This window comes from Amblyomma maculatum, chromosome 6, assembly GCF_055883805.1.
Source record: "Amblyomma maculatum isolate TAMU_Amacu chromosome 6, ASM5588380v1, whole genome shotgun sequence".
Classification (NCBI taxonomy): domain Eukaryota; kingdom Metazoa; phylum Arthropoda; class Arachnida; order Ixodida; family Ixodidae; genus Amblyomma; species Amblyomma maculatum.
Genome location: NC_139349.1, coordinates 120709047 through 120725392, shown reverse-complemented (window position 1 = coordinate 120725392; position 16346 = coordinate 120709047). Strand labels below are relative to the sequence as shown.

General features: G+C 46.6%; 2 protein-coding genes across 2 annotated transcripts in view; both read right to left on the bottom strand.

Moving 5' to 3' along the window:
- LOC146186668 (mast cell protease 1A-like) overlaps positions 1–9276 on the bottom strand; it is a 169830-nt gene extending 160554 nt beyond the window's left edge. The window contains exons 1-2 of the mRNA XM_084608078.1: positions 9237–9276; positions 2454–2527 (exon numbers count right to left, since the gene is read on the bottom strand). Of these exons, the coding sequence (XP_084464204.1) occupies positions 2454–2527; positions 9237–9276 (114 nt within the window). The remainder of the gene's footprint in view (positions 1–2453; positions 2528–9236) is intronic.
- A 1688-nt stretch (positions 9277–10964) lies between these two features.
- Positions 10965–16199, bottom strand: LOC146186667 (uncharacterized). The gene is made up of 3 exons (XM_084608077.1): positions 16134–16199; positions 11014–11977; positions 10965–10969 (listed from the first exon to the last, which is right to left on the bottom strand). Exons 1-3 carry the CDS (start codon positions 16197–16199, stop codon positions 10965–10967), a joined length of 1035 nt encoding a protein of 344 aa, XP_084464203.1.
- Between the last annotated feature and the right edge of the window lie 147 nt (positions 16200–16346).

The following is a 16346-nucleotide window of genomic DNA, read 5'->3' as shown; positions in this document are numbered from 1 at the left end:
CCCACTGTCCAACTCGGATACCATGCCATGTTTGCGGGAGCACTCGAATGGCGCTGCTTCCGCCTGCGCTGTCCTAAGGATCTCCGCATAACCAATTAATTCTTGACTTTTATTTTTAGGGGCAAGATAATACTTCAAAATCGAATGGCACGAACACTGAACCCATTTTTAAAACGTTTTGAAACATTTACATAGTTGAAAACATTTAACGTCATACATACTAAGTAGGCCTCCTTCAGTGAAAAAAATTAAAAAGGTCTTTTGTTTTACAATGCAGAAAATGGAGAAGCTCTTTCTTTCTTTTATGACGTCGAAGCAGTTAACATATGGCGACAATCCTAGGCAGAGCTGCATTATTTTAGAAATGTTCTGCTCGGGACAGCCAACGCAACGAGCTCTGAAATGCGTATTTTCAACATTCGATACATTGAATTATATTTATATTGCCCATCAAAAGCATTTCGTTAATTTCAATGTTTAACGTGGATAACCCTAGTATATTCTGCGCAAGCACTACTTTGCCGAAGTTTATATTGATAGATAGTAAATGTAGTTGACGTTGTGCCCATTTCGCCTGCCATCTACAACCTGTCAGAGGCCCGCTCGTGAAGAGGACTGCGATGTATGCTGCCGAAGTCGCCAGGAGAGATAGAGATGAACACTCTTCTGCAACATTACCGGAACCGTTTTGAATAACTCTACAGCCTCAACTGACGAAACGTTTGCGGTAAAACAGCGTTGACAGCATGCGCGTTGCTGAGCCTTTTGTTGTTTGTCTAATAAGTCTTCCAGTGGTGCTTACGTGAATTTACAACACATTATGCCAGACCAGAACCGTCCATGCCGAGATTTAAGGAGTGAAAAATGCGAAAGCTTTTTTTCTGGCAATAGGCAATTGTGGCGCCATCTAGCATCATTAAGAAAATACGCCTCTGGTGCCTGGGCGCTTTAGAGCCGCGACGCTAGATTGCGCCACAAATACCGTTTACTCGAAACTCGGCGTTGGCGTCCTTTGCCCCGCAATCTCGTCGCAGACGGTTCTGGTTTTATTGTGAAAACAATACTGCTCTAGGTTTCGAGCCTGCAGCGTAGCGCGGCGGTAGGCACGTCTTACCCACGTGAGGCTGTGACGTCACTCCCCACATGACACAAAAAGCGATAGATGGGCTCCTAAGTCAAGCGGTCAGCGTGGCGCGGTCGGAGCCGCGGCTCAGTTGGCAAGAGCTGCCAACTTGGGTCTCCCGTTTCACATGGCACGGTTATGTCAGAATCAGCCTGCTAGGACCCTGGCATTCACGTTACCCCTATAGGCCACTAAGGCACGTTCATATCGGTTGGTTAAAGCGGGGCTTTATATGTGGGCTGAAGAAGAAGAAAAAGAGAAGAAGAACGCTCGGTCACCCGCAGCTAATGCTTTCGCTCAATAATTTGTTCAGCAGCGTTGAACCCTTGTAAGTTTTTCATCATGCAAGGCTAAACCAAGGAAGCATCACGATCAAACCTATTACGTAACAAAAGGGTGAGCAAAGCGCAAGCTTTGTGTGCGCTTTCAGCGCAAGTTAGCCTCCGGTTGAGGCGGGAGGATTTCTCAAACCGGTTTCGGTAAAGTTGCTGAACACTGTATTCCTCCCCCCTTCTCCAGACTTAGCTGGCAGCCGGGCATCGGGATGCAGGGGCCCTGAAAGAGTGGATTTCCATTTCGTTGCGAAGCGTGAGGCTGCAGACATACCCTGCGAAATAGTTCTTTCGCTCTAAATCTGGGCTACAGCTGTATGGAAACAGCATTTCATTACGCAATACAGCCTTGGCCTTGATATAAAATGGTAAAAAGTTCAAAAATTTCAGTCATTGCCTAATTGCTGAAGTCCTTGGTGAACACAATGACTGCCTAGATGTACATTATAGCTGCACAGACCCCACCGACGTTTAAAATAAATGTCTAAATTCAAAGAAATTAGTCGCGCTGTCTTTGAATTTTTTTTACAGTTTTGGTCCGAGCATTAAAATGACGTCCACTAGCGTTAATCCATCGTTGATTCATTACTTTAAAGTAATATTTGCGGTAAAGACTGCAACACTAGTAACGAGCATGTAACGAGCATGTAATGTAATTAAGTGATGTTTAGTTTCAAAGTTAAACTGATGCCTTCGATTTAACCCAGCGTTACGTGTTGTCTTTAACATTTATATAACTTTCTAATGCAACATATTGCAAAGTGCACCATTTTTGTAATCCTCGAATATTCCTTCTTATTGAGTATAACTTGTGACACTCCAATTGTCTCTGGAAGTGAACCTGATGTCAAAAGCGGTAACTAAACGAACAAGTCCTCATGGTTGCCATATTTTCAAGAATGAGCTTAATATATGCAGAAAGCCAGCATTAAAATTTATTAAAGAAATGTAGGAGTCTTCAGTTGCAGTGAGAATTTGGCTGTTTATGGTAGACTTACGATCCATGGGTACCTGTTTTCGGGTACACGAAGACCGTTGATGATCCGAGGTTGAAAATCAACCTTTCCGCATGCTGGATGTAAAAAAATAGCTGATTAGAAAGAAACTAATTATTAGCTGCAGCAAAATGCGGATGCAAGAATGCACTTACAGTGGTTTGCCCAAAGAACTTCGGCGTCCGTAATCGAGTCTGCCTGTGGCCGCAGGTACGAAACATTACAACATTCGTAGTCCGGGTGTGACGAGGTAGGAACATAGAGACAGGGAAAAGAAAGATTGGAGGAACGTTGGTCGCTGCAAAAGGTCGCCCTGACTCTGTCGCTCAAGTAGCCTACCTCCAGGTGCTGGGCAACCATGCCCAGCATCTTTACAGCGCTTTGGTTGCCACTCTTAAAAAAAGCATTTCTCTGTCCATATTCTGTGTTATACTTCTTTCTAAAGGCTTGACAATTTTGCTTCCGATGCACTGAAGACCGTACAAGAATATGATATGCGTGTTAATTTGTAGATGTAACTAAATTTCTTATACGTATACTGGATGTGCGAGTCAGCGCTTCAACCCAACGTTTAGTGTTGCGTTTTTTTGTTCAACCAGAGCATTTTCCCGTGTAAACTCACATGTTGCTTGCTTTGTTGCTTATAAGTGGATGGGAAGTAAGTTCCCTAATTAATATCTGCCGTAATTATATGCTAAAGAAGGTAAAACAAGCTTACGAGTCGTTTTTTTTCCAGTTTACATCTACATTGTAACAAAATTCGACAATTACCATCCGCAGAATTCATAAACAAATGCGCTCGTTTTTTAATGCACTGAACGACAATATTTTCTGGGCAGACCCTCATAAGAAGTGAACCAAATTGGTAAAGTAACCACGAATACCTTTCGTTCCACTGGAAGGTTCACTGTGCTGTCATTAAGTACGGCGTAAAGAACTCGCACTTGGCGGAGTCTTAAAGGCTCTCGCAAGCTATTCTGTTTAACAGGAGCCGAAATAAAAGAAAGGCAAAAAGAAAGCGCGATCTGACCTTGCCCCCCAGCGGTGCCTCTCCGGGCTCGTGTAGCAGCGATGACGACGAGCCCTTCCCGCTAATGGCCACTGACGGAATTGTCACCCTGGCCCCCTGTGGCTAACGGAATAGCGTCCTCGTGTCAAACCCCCTGCGGCGCTTTTTCTGGAAACACGGCAGCAGCATGGCTTGTTCCCCATGTGGACCGTGAGATAGGGAAAGGAGAACGAGCGCCGGTGGGGAGAAGTTGAGAGCCTCGAGTGGAGAGAGCGTGGAGCTTGTATGCTGCATTTTTATTTTAAAGAATTAAGAACCTGGGTTCGTGATTATGGCCAACCCACCGGGGTTGGGTCTCCTTAATGAATGGATTTGATTGGCTGCGTAATTTTGAGGCGGATCATGTGAAGCGACCGCCCTCATGTCTTTGTTTGTCATTGCCATGAAAAAGCAGCCATCAGACCCGGTTGAGCAGTTCTGTCCAGCCGAGCACAACTGGCGACTCCGTGCTCGGCACGTAAGCTTTCTTCTGTGTGAGTTAAGCGGTTCTCTGTGCGAGATGTTTTGTGCATGTGATGTACCCTTTTGCTAGGGCGGTGTTCTGTGTGAGGCCACCTAGTGTAACACCAGTTATCCAGTGTAGATACTCATATTCAGTGTAAATATATTCTCATCACCTCCTTCACCTCATCAAGTTGTTTCCCTTCAATACTTACTCAACGTGTCGAAGACGACCTAACACCACTGGCTTTGTGTAATGGAGTGCTTTTAGGATTCATAAACATGCAGTGGATTCATGCGGAGCTCTGTCTTCTAGTTGCCATGCTGTGTACTCTGGCATTTTGTTTAATCCCTTAACTCCTGTAAAACGCGCTCATGAGATGCTTTGTTTTAATTCAAAGCGCATTAGTGTAAACTCTCAGGTAGCCGCAAAACTGTGGTAGAGGGCAAGACGTCCTAGCGCTTTCGATGAGTGCGTGCTATGTATTTAATTACTGTCATTTTTTTCTGAGGGGGGACAAGCAGTGATCTAGTTGTTCTGATTTTTTTCGAGATAAGGAGATGCTTGGAAACAGAGCCTCATAGGCGCATAGTCACACGTAAGCGCGGTTCCGTCGGCAAGGAGCGGTACATTTGTTTCTCTATTGAGGTTACTTACTGGAGATGTTGTATGTGCACCCTTTGAAAGACGTTGCCCTGAGCTGTGAACCGGGTACAGTAGATTCAAATATGATGGTCTAGCTGAGCCGTAATCCGTCACCCGAAGAAAAGCCTTCCAAGGAGAGTTAGAACTCCAGAAGGCATGTCCTATCAGACATGCGAACGGAGTATCTTCTAGAGAGCACCTTGAGGACCATCGTGGTCAGAAACGGCTTATCTTTTATGGTGTTTTTCTTTGGTTGCAATGTGACACTTCTTAAAAGCGAAGCCTAAAAACTTGTGGGCTTTTTTACTTCAGTTTGATTTAGATGCAGAGCGAGAAGGCAAGAGCCACTGCATTTCCTAGAGAGCGTAAATCCATGTTCGCTAACCCGAATACCTGGTTTGTTTGATGTTACTTTTCTTTGTTTTCTGCGCTTCTTTATGCTGAGGAAATTGCAACAGTTTAGAGGTCACCAATGTGAACGGAGTAAGATGCTCTGCATGTTATGGCTATGCAAATAATATTATTACGAGTCACATTACAATGCTTTATGTGCGCCCGCGTGGTGTCGCTATCTCCTGGATAAATGGTTTTCGAATGTGTGTTTACAAAGATAGTAGTTCACACAGTTCAGCGCCATACAGGTGTCCTAGCTCACGGAGAATTACGAACGTTCAATGAAGTAGGCTTTGTCGATATCCAAGAAGCGTGAGGGAATGCTGCCTGTGTATAAACTCTTTTCTAACTGTACCTTAAAGACGGACGAGACGAGAAGTTGGTCAGCTTGCCTCTCTAAACAACATTGACTAATGTTCTTATTTCCATAATATTCATATCTTGGTTAAAACATTAACAGTGCTTCTACAGCGGTCCGAAACTGCGTAATTAACCGTGCCCCCTACATCACGCCAGCATCTTACATTTCCCACCGCACTAGCCACACGCTTCACGTTTTTCGCCAACGTGCCCGAACTGTTACTTTTTCAGCCTCCTTCTTCCCACGTGCAGCTAAAGATTGGAACGGCCTTCCCTAGCATATCGTCGACATCACCGGCGCTTTATCGTTTGCTAGCAATCTAAACAACATTTTTTGTACATGATCACATATTGCATTGTCTTGTACCTTTTCTGCTCATCCCACCCCTTATGTAATACCCCGCGAGGGGTCTTTAAGGTAATAAAATGAAATGAAATCAAATTTATGCCGTCATGGGTTGGCTGCGTCCCTGTGTCACACACATCTGTAGAGATTTCTGTGATGTATATAAATGATTAAGTAGTTATTAGCACTGTGACGTGAGGTGAATGTTTTTTTTTTTCTAGGCAGTGCTTTTTTAAAATAAATAATACTTGTCTGGAGCGTGAAGACCTGCAAACGCGATAAATGTGTACGTAGTATATTCGTTTTTCTGTTATACTTGCGCTTCATACTGCACAGAGGTTGTCAGGAAGATAACTATGAAAGGGACTACATTGGCTATAAGTTACGAGTCTTGTCTAAGAGGCTTTATTAATGCGCCAGCATTAATTGTCTATATTTGAGGTCTGGTGTCTCCAGAAGTTGTGTACGCGATTTCGTCGTAACCGAACAAGTGATCAAAAAACGAATTATTGCACTGTAAAAAGGAAATAAAATCTCATCCAGGAAATCATATGCCTAAAATTGAGTTATGGGGTATATAGGCAGAAAGTAAAATCAGACATCGAAATAGCCAGCCACATAATGACGACGTCCGGATGCGACATCATATTTCCGATCACGAGATGCGTGGTAGGGTCACGTGAAGTGTGGAAAGGATCATGTGACCGGATGTGCGACGTTTCTACATTGATTAAAAATGCGTTGTTTAATCGAATAAAAAAGAAAGCACTACAGAGTGGAAAAATGCTAAAGCCTGAGCGTTGCTGCGGCGCACGGTACGTTGTCAAAGTCCACCGGCGTTCTATAATTGGTTAGCAGTAAAGGAAAAGCGCTGTCTCTGTGACTCGCGGAATCTCGTTGACATATACGGCGGATAACACAGAAACGCGTTTCTCCAGTGCAGACTCTGTGGTACTCTCGATAGTTTTACCTGAGTGAGCTAACAATAGATAACTTATGCAGGATGCATTCTCAGCACAGTAACAGATTAGTAACTTATAAACGTTTCTCTGCTCACTGAACAGCCTAGCTAGACACTTCTCTCAATGATGGTTTTGCACACTTCTTAGACATTTGTGTACAAACTTCATATGGATAAATTATTAGTTTCCACAGACAAAAGGGTATTAAGGCAGTTATGACCTCGTCTGTAGATAGGCTATGATTTTCTATGAGCTGTTAAATATTGTTAAGATGAAATAGCAAAGGAGTGTTTACAGTGATATGGCAGTGGAATAAGGTGAAGCCTACCAGCCCCCAGGCACCAACGCTTTCTCCTCTTCTTCTCCCAGACCATCACAATCCTCCATCTTCGTGAGTGGCGTGACATTTCCCTCCTACTCAGCCTAAGCCCTCTGGGCGTGTTCGTGAGTCGTGCGAGGCTGACACAGCTTCAAGCGGGCAACATGACATAGTTCGGTTTTGGCAGACCGACGACCCGATACTGTCAGGCGGGCTGATACGTTTGATGCGTCACTGATGCGTTTGACAACCACATATGGTCCGTCATAGTGGGCCAAGAGTTTTTGATGTAGGCCACGGCGCCGAATTGGACGCCAGAGCCAGACTAAATCACCTACAGAGTACGTGATCCGCCGGTGACTGGCATCGTATCGCACTTTAGAACGTTCTTGTGAAGCACCAGACCGTAATCGGGCGATTCTCCGAGCTTCTTCGGCGAGACATAGGGTCTCAGCCTGGCAGGGGTCTTCAAGGCTTGTGAAGGGCAGGATAGTATCCAGGGGGTAGCGTGGCGGTCTGGCATAGAGCAGGAAAAATGGACTGTACCCAGTCGTCTCATGCGTGGCAATATTAAACGCATACGTGATGAAGGGTAGTATGGTGTCCCAGTTCTTATGCCCTGCGTCCACATACATGGCTAGCATGTTGACAAGCGTTCTGTTGACGCGCTCGGTCAAGCCATTTGTCTGGGGATGGTATGGCGTCGAGTGTCGGAAAGTTACGGAGCATAAACGCATTTACATCAGCAGTGAATTGTCGGCCCCGATCAGTGATGACAATTTGTGGCGGCCCGTGTCGTAAGATGACTGAGTGCAGCAAGAAAAGTGACACCTGATGCGCCGTAGCAGATGTAAGAGCGGCGGTTTCACAGTAACGTGTGAGATAGTCCACGCAGATTACAATCCAGCGATTTCCATCCACGGACTTCGGAAAATGGCCTACAAGGTCAATGCCCACTTGATCAAACAGAGCTTTCGGGGTCTTCACAGGGTGCAGCAAGCCAGATGGAGTTGCAGTTGGACGTTTGTGGCGTTGACATTGCTTGCAACTGGCAACGTATTGTTCAATCGTCGAGCGCATTCTGGACCATTAAAATCTTTCTTGAGCACGGTGGAGTGTTCGAACCGATCCCAAATGCCCAGAAGTTGGATCATCATGCATAACACGCAATACGTGCGTGCACAGCGTCTTGGGAACTACGAGTAGGTATCGCTGGCCGACAGGCGAATAACTCTTTTTCCATAGGAGGACATCACGCACACAAAAACGGCTTGTAGGTACGCTGGCTTGGGCGGCGGCAAAGAGAGGCTGCAGACTGCTATCATTTTGCTGTTCCGTTTTGAAAACATTCGTGTCGGGGAACGCTGGCTCGAGGGTCGATATATAATTGTCGAAATCGTCACTGTCAGGTCCAGTCGTGGCCATTGGCATCCTAGAAAGACAATCTGCGTCTGCATGACGCCTCCCGCTTTTGTACACCACGGCAAAGTCATATTCCTGTAACCGGAGGGCCCAGCGTGCGAGGCGACCACATGGGTCTCGAAGGTTCCGCAGCCAACAGAGTGAATGATGGTCAGTTACTATAGTAAACGACCGTCCGTACAAATATGAACGGAAACGCTGCACAGCGAAAACTACAGCCAAACATTCCTGTTCGGTGACTGGGTAGTTTCGCTCCGGCTTGCTCAGGGTACGACTTGCGTACGCGATAACATGCTCTCGTTCATCGTGCCGTTGGACTAAGACTGCCCCGAGACCGATTCCACTAGCGTCTGTGTGAACTTCTGTGACTGCAGCAGGATCAAAGTGACGTAGGATGGGTTTCGATATTAAAAGAAACTTCAGTTGACGAAATGACGCGTCGCAGTCTGGTGTCCAGTCAAAAGTGGAGTTTTTGTTGAGAAGGCACGTCAATGGGTAAGCAACGTCAGCAAAGCGATGTATAAGGCGTATAAATACGAACACAACTCCAGAAAACTGCGCAACTCCTTCACTGTCTGCGGGGGTTTAAAAGACTCAACAGCGGCAGTTTTCTGGGGATCCGGCATTACACCATCACCATTGACAAGGTGTCATAGTACCAGCGCTTGGCGCTCTCCAAAGCGGCACTTTTTCGAGTTGAGAATTAGGGCGGCGTTGTGCAGACAATTCAAGACGCGTACTAGACGATCATTGTGTTCTTGGAAGGATTCCCCAAATATGACGACATCGTTCAGATAGCAAAGACAAATGTCCCATTTTAAGCCGCGCAAACCTGTGTCCATAAAGCGTTCAAATGTGGCTGGCGCATTACACAGCCCGAATGGCATAACATTAAATTCATAAAGGCCATCTGGCGTTACAAAGGCTGTTTTTTTTTCTTATCCGCAGGGTCCATTGGAATTTGCCAGTAGCCGGATCTGAGATCAAGACAAGAAAAATAGGACGCACCAGAGAGGCAGTCGAGAGCATCGTCTATGCGAGGAAGAGAATAGACGTCCTTTTTCGTAACAGAATTTAAACGCCAATAATCGACGCAGAATCGCCACGAATCGTCTTTCTTGCGTACAAGAATTACAGGGGCAGCCCAGGGGCTAGATGACTCCTGTATCACCTTCTTCCGTAGCATGTCCTCCACTTGCTCATGAATGACTTTGCGCTCAGATGGGGACACGCGATATGACTTTTCACGAATGGGACGAGCCGAACCAGTGTCGATAGTATGATGGGTCCGATGTGCAGGGCGAGAGGTCGGTCCATCTGTTTGAGAAAAGTCAAACATAGGCGAAAAGGGTAGAAGAATATCCACAAGAGTACGGCATTGAGGTGAGCTGAGATCGGCGCTGATTACGCGGAAGATCAAAGTTTCATCAGCAGGCAGAGGTACGGTGGCACTCGTAGCATCTGTGACCAAAGCAACGATGTGGGGCGCATTGGGTCCACAGGAGGCAAGCTTCAATGCCGTTGGTAAAACTGCGGGCTTGGACGATGGATTGGTTGTCCATAACGAGGCACTACCGTGATGCACGGAGATCATACAGTGAGGGGTAACATTTTTCTTCAGGCATGCTGAGCGAACAGGGTGCACCACGGCCTGAAATGAAACCTGGTCAAGAAGTGGAGCGGACACGGGGACGAACATGGCAGACAAAGGTGGAACTACTGTGTCTTCGGTAATACTTCATTACGGCCACTTTCAAAAAGAGTCGGCAGATGCGAGCCGTCAGAATGAACCTCTTGACTTCCGCTGTCCACGGTAGCGCCACAAAACTTCAAGAAGTCCATTCCTAAAATGATGCCATGCGTAGAGTGGGGTAAGACTACGAATTCGGCTTGAAAAATTGCACCACCTACAGACACTTGCGCACTACACACACCCAGTGGCCGCAACGCCTCTCCACTCACACCACAAAACGTTGAGGCACGGTCATATTCAAACATCACTTTGCGTCCCAACAAGCGCCGAAACTGATTACTCATCACAGACACAGTCGCACCCGTATCCACCAAAGCTAATGTACACACACCATCAGTGAACACACGAATTTTGTTTTTGAGCATTATAGTTGGAGGGATGTTGGCACACAGCACATTTCCAGCGGCCTCACCCCCATTGGTCGCGCTGGTTAGTTTTCCTGCTGAGGATGCTGAGGCGACATGGAGCGCCGTTGCGGTGATGGAGAACGACGCGCACGGCAGGCGGGTGGTGGAGTAACACTTCTATCAGATGCAGGGGAGTGGTCGCGGAGATTCTGGTTATGGATGTTGCGGTAATACCCATGCTGAGTTTTTGATTGTTGAAAAATGGGACTGTATTGCCGATTGTTGGGTACTGTTGGAAGCGCCGGACGGTTATAGTGAGGCGGGAACCTACTGCGGCAGTATCTGGCGATGTGACCTTCGACGCCGCAGCGGTAGCATATCGGCGGGGAAGGTAGAAAATGCTGTTGTGGATAAGAGCAGGGAACCGCTGGGCGCGTCGTAGGTCTGGCTGGATGCTCATACTGCTCAGGAATCCTGGTAGATCGCATAGAAGATCTATGTGCACTTGAGGTGACGTCATACCTTGGGGCGTCAGGCATCGACGCTTTCCGGTTGACAAAATGCATAGGAGGATAGTCAATAGAAGCTGCAACTTCAGGAGCTTGTGGGAAAGGCTGCACTGTAATCGCTTGTGGTGGTGAAGCCGGCCGTCTAGATACCCTCTGGACAGAGACCTCAGCAGATTCGTGCAGGGGAAGTGGGTTGAGCCGCAGGAGTTCTTTCCGCACGATTTGCCGGATCGTCGACGGAAGATCTAGTTGGGCGTGGTCATCAAGGCTGGCCACGGTAGGCACGTTGGCCAGCCGCCCAAATTTTGGCGCAATACGACGCGTTTTGAGAGCTTGAAAAGCGCGGATGTGTATAATAACATCGGAGGCGGTTTCAAGGGTGTCTTTGGCGATTAAAAAGTTGTACACGTCAGCCTCGATGCCCTTCAAAATGTGGCCGACTCTGTCTTCTTCGGGCATGTTGGAATTCACACACTTGAACAATCTGAGGATCTCTTCTATATAAGTGGTACAAGTTTCCTCCGGCAATTGAGCTCTTTGAGCAAGTGTCTGCTCAGCTCGCTTTTTGATCGGTAAAGAGTCACCAAAACGCTGTTTGATCTCGGTGGCAAACCGTTCCCAAGTTATCAAATTGTCCTCGTTATTCTCGAACCAGGTCATAGTCGTGTAAGTTAGAAAGAAAGCGACATTTGTAAGCATGGTGATAGGGTCCCATCGGTTGTACCGACTATCTCTTTCATAATGAAGTAGCCACTTCTCAACGTCCTCACCTTCTTCTCCTGCAAACGGTCGTGGTTCCCGGTAAGGCTGGCAGGGAATAGAACTGGAGGGGGCAGGCCTGTCAACAGCCTGGCTTGCAGCGTCGCGGCTGGCACGGTTAGATTCGGCTTGGTTCATGATAGTTGGAAGCGGTGGCAGTCCAGCAAGGCGGCGACTACGTCGAAACTCCAGTTGGTCTTGCTACGCCGTACTTAGGGATCGAACGGAGCACCTTCCACCAAGTTGTTACGATGAAATAGCAAAGGGGTGTTTATTTACAGTGATATGGCAGTGGGATAAGGTGAAGCCTACTAGCCCCCAGGCATCAACGCTTTCTCCTCTTCTTCTCCCAGACCATCACAATCCTTCATCTTCGTCAGTGGCGTGACAATATGAACACGACTGCGGACATTAGTCGATACATAACTTATACATTATCTTTAGACAAAATAAAAGGCGTTAAAGATGGAGATTATTTTACATAAATTGCTTATTGTCGTCTTCCGAATATACTTGGTTCCACGGTGGTCTCCAGGTAAGAGGATGAATGCTTCAATTAGTTCGGCAATTAACGTTTTAAAATTTTATCTTTGGGGGTATGTTATATATGCAGAATTTGAGCTAGTCTTTCAAATGTTATATTAAAGAAAAATATTTTTTCAAAAAATCATAGCGTGCGTTACAGGACCCACAGCTGTTAGCTTTAGCCTAACTGGCGGATTGACGTTGCAACGGGGCGTCAGTGCGTGGCTCCGGTGTATATAGATCGCTCCCCTCGACGCTTTGAGGCCGGATTCTGTGCGAAACAACTGCTGCACATTAGCTACGACACGACGACTATCGGCTAGGCCGAGGTAGAAAGGAAACCGGCAACGGCCTGGCGCACCTGTCTGACATTTAGGATACGCCGGCAGAGTGAGTAATATCCAAGCGCAGTACGTCCCACAGCCGGGCTGGTGCTATGCTACGTTGTGAAGCCGTCTCTCAGGGTGAGATTTAAGGCCCCAACTTATTTTAAAATTTCTCCTCGCCAAACCATTTTGAGGGCAAGCCCCAGTTCTGCAAAGACATCAAACACCTAAAGAAAAACAATTAATAAATGTACTTATTCAGCGAACAAATTGAAGCATTCTAAAAGCTTCGGACCTACTAAAAATTGCACGAGGGATATATGAGAGATACATCGCCTTAACGCGAGAAGTTTTAAGATGAAAAAAGTTGGCATGTGTAGGATGTGTCCAAATTGATTCCGCTTTATTCTGTTGTTTATCGCGCCTTTCAATGAAAACAGTTCACCCTGTTTTCAAGGTTACAGTTGTTCAAATTAAATTTTTTGCACAATGCCTTCCGATCTAAACAGTGGCTGTTCATTTAGCAGGAGAAAATACATCTAAGCAACTCATGTTTTTAAATGGCGAATAAAGACTCCAAGATCTAGATTCGGCTCCAGTAGCTGTTCTGAAATCGCTTTTCAACTTACTAAGTGTTTTTTAGATTTTGCTCGAAAAAGCTTTTGCATACAGCTATTGTGTTATAATGCACAGTGGTCACCGCAAATGTTTTATGCTTGGTTTATTAGTGCGAACTTGCGCACTGGGCGCCTATTTGGACCGCAACAGGAACGCCTCAAAAGGGCGTGCTTCCCGGCTCTAGATCGTAGAAGACGTCGTAGATCCTGAAAAGGCTCATGTGTGGATGTCGCGTGACTTTGTCTTGGAAACAGATCATTGCACTGAATATCCAGGAGCAGCCGAGGCCTGAATCGCTCATCTTGAAGCAACGTGGTATTCCGTGTTCGTATTTCACTAAACTCCACTGCCCCCCCCCCCCCCATTTCATTCGTTCCCTGCAATAATTCTCGTTTTTTCAATAACCCGCCTGCACTTCTGAGCCGATATTGATCGCGAATAAATGCAGCTTTTCATCGCTGTTGTATCAGAATTAGCCTCGAAGAATGTTAATCAAGGCTCGTCGATATAAAGCGGCGCAGGTATGGTTGCACTTAGCATCTACTTGCTAATCTCGCTAGTCTACAGTAGTGTAACATCGCTTTCCTGGTACTCCCTCACCAAACTGATGTCTCGCAATGTTCGGAACGCTAACAGGCGGCGTATTATTGATACCAATTTTAAGCCACTTGGATGCAATGAATGTCATGTCGCGGAGTCGTGTTTCACAGTAACTTCGCGAATAAATTAAGCACATTGGTAATGTAAAGTTATATCAGTGGCCAGTGCCAAATAAGTCGACCTTACGTTGACGCGGTCTCTGCAGATCCATTGGAAGCAAGAAATAAGAAAAAGTGGGCTTGGAAAGCGAAACGCAATCATCCTTTTGCCTTCGAAGCTCAACAGCTGTTTCGTACAGCGCGGGAGAGGCCAGCTGCTTTAGAATGCAGCATCGTTGGGAGAAGCAGATAAAGTTTAGACGCGTATTTTGAAGACACGTGCCGTGAGCCATTTTCTGAAGCCCGCCCCCCAAAACGAAAGCCAAAGGACTCACAAGTGCGAGGAGTTGCGCGGAATGAGCACGGTAGGCTGAAATTTTACTGAACTCGTTATTCTATTCTAGTTGCTTCTGGCCATGAAAACGAAAAACAATTGCCCAGTGCGTGCAATATTTCGGTGTACGATGTACACAAAGTTTGGATAAAACCATTGGATCATAACGGTGCCGTACAAATGTACTCGTGAATTTTGCAATCTGTTCAAGGAATGTTTTGCAGTTTTTTTTGTCGTAGCAATGAACCTTGTCCTGAGTAGCTTCCCATTAAAGCATAGCAACTGGTCTGCTTTCCTTCAGCAGGAATATAGACCGTACAGATTCGGTTGCTACACTTACTGCATAGAGATCCGTTTACGAATAAGGAGTTTTCAAACAGACGGATTTGTTTACATTCAGTAGATTTTCGGCCAGTTGGTCTAATCTGACAAATAAATGAATAATATTTCTTTCTTTGCGGAGAAATTAAACTGAGTAAAAATAGCGTGATCGCCAACCATTGTTTTGCAATCCTTTCTTAAGAATAAACCTTCAAGCTTTCACGAAAACACAGCGACAAGCACACGCCATGATTTATATGTTCAGTGATTTTCATGTTAATCCGATTTATATCATAGACTATTTAAGCTCTCCCTTCCGACCTTCGATCCCTTCAGATTCCTTCTACAAAAACGAGGACGAAGTTGAGTGTAGTGTGGTACCAGACTGATCTCTTCAGTGTCTGCTACCTTGTACTGGTTACATTTCTGGTGCAGCCGTCGGGTACGATTCCCTTTTTGCTTAGTTCCACCCCTCAAGGGCAGCTGGTAGTCAACACGGATTTGACCACGCTGCACCGCGGTTCGAGCTGCCGCCTCCGAGGTCAGTCGTCCGAGTTTGGGCCTTTGTATTCGACGCCTGTGGCCACCATGCACAGATAAAACACTAACCCTATGGCGGGCGGAGAGAGCTCATCCTATCAGTTTATACCCTCCAGTCCCAAACGCCGCCGGACTTCCATGACGAGATTTATGAGGTCGCTGAAGACTGGCTAAACCAATTCGAACGTATTGCCAACTACAGCGACTCGAATGAGCAAAGGAAGTGGCATAATGTCTACTTTGCTCTCGAAGATTCGGAGCGGGCGTGGTTTGTAAACCACGAAACGACGCTACCATCATGGGATCTGTTTCGTCGCCAGCGACCGAAGGGAGCGTGCGGAATCGGCACTGCGATCTCGCTGCGAAGACCCGAACGAGAGTGTAGCAATATATTACGAGGACATGATCCGCCTTTTTAGGCAAGCTAACCTAAATATGGATGAGGAGAAGAAAGTACGCCACCGAATGCGTGGGGTGAAACATGAACAATTCGCTGGCTTGTGTGCAATGTACCTGACATTACATCAGCTTTTCTAGCGGAGGCCACCACATGGAATAGACGCTTCAACACAGGGCTCAACACTATAACAGTGACGTGTCCGCCATGTCACCGGCAATCTATGTTTCCGGCTTTTAACTGTTATATACTGATGCCTTAAGGGAGCAAGCGACGGTGGTGATCGGACGCCCCTTTATCTGCTTTGCATTCGCCTTACAGGTTGGTTACCCCTGACTGCCTTCTGCCATAGTGCACTGCCGTGCTCTGTCCTGAAGGCTGACATTCCTGTGCCTACCGACGCTCAGCTTCCGGGAATTACTTGCATCAGCAGATTTCAATGACAAACACTGCTGCGCTGGCCTCAGAACAGCTCTAAGCGTGACGTCAAAGACTTTTGCGCTACCGCGATTGAGCCGGCCGAGCTGTAAACGGGTCACACGAGCAGTAGCGACTGTGGTGATCGGACGCCCCCTTATCTGCTTTGTATTCGCCTTACAGGTTGGTTACCCCTGACTGCCTGCTGCCATAGTGCACTGCCGTGCTCTGTCCTGAAGGCTGACATTCCTGTGCCTACCGACGCTCAGCTTCCGGGAATTACTTGCATCAGCAGATTTCAATGACAAACACTGCTGCGCTGGCCTCAGAATAGCTCTAAGCGTGACGTCAAACACTTTTGCGCGACCGTGCTTCTGCCGGCCGAGCTGTAAAC

Excerpts from the sequence above, each read along its gene's own strand:
- LOC146186667 (XM_084608077.1), bottom strand. The coding sequence starts at position 16,199 with ATGTCAGCCTTCAGGACAGAGCACGGCAGTGCACTATGGCAGCAGGCA. Across the intron at positions 11,978-16,133 it reads CAGTCAGGGGTAACCAACCT|CAAGACCAACTGGAGTTTCG; the intron begins GTAAGGCGAATA and ends AGTACGGCGTAG.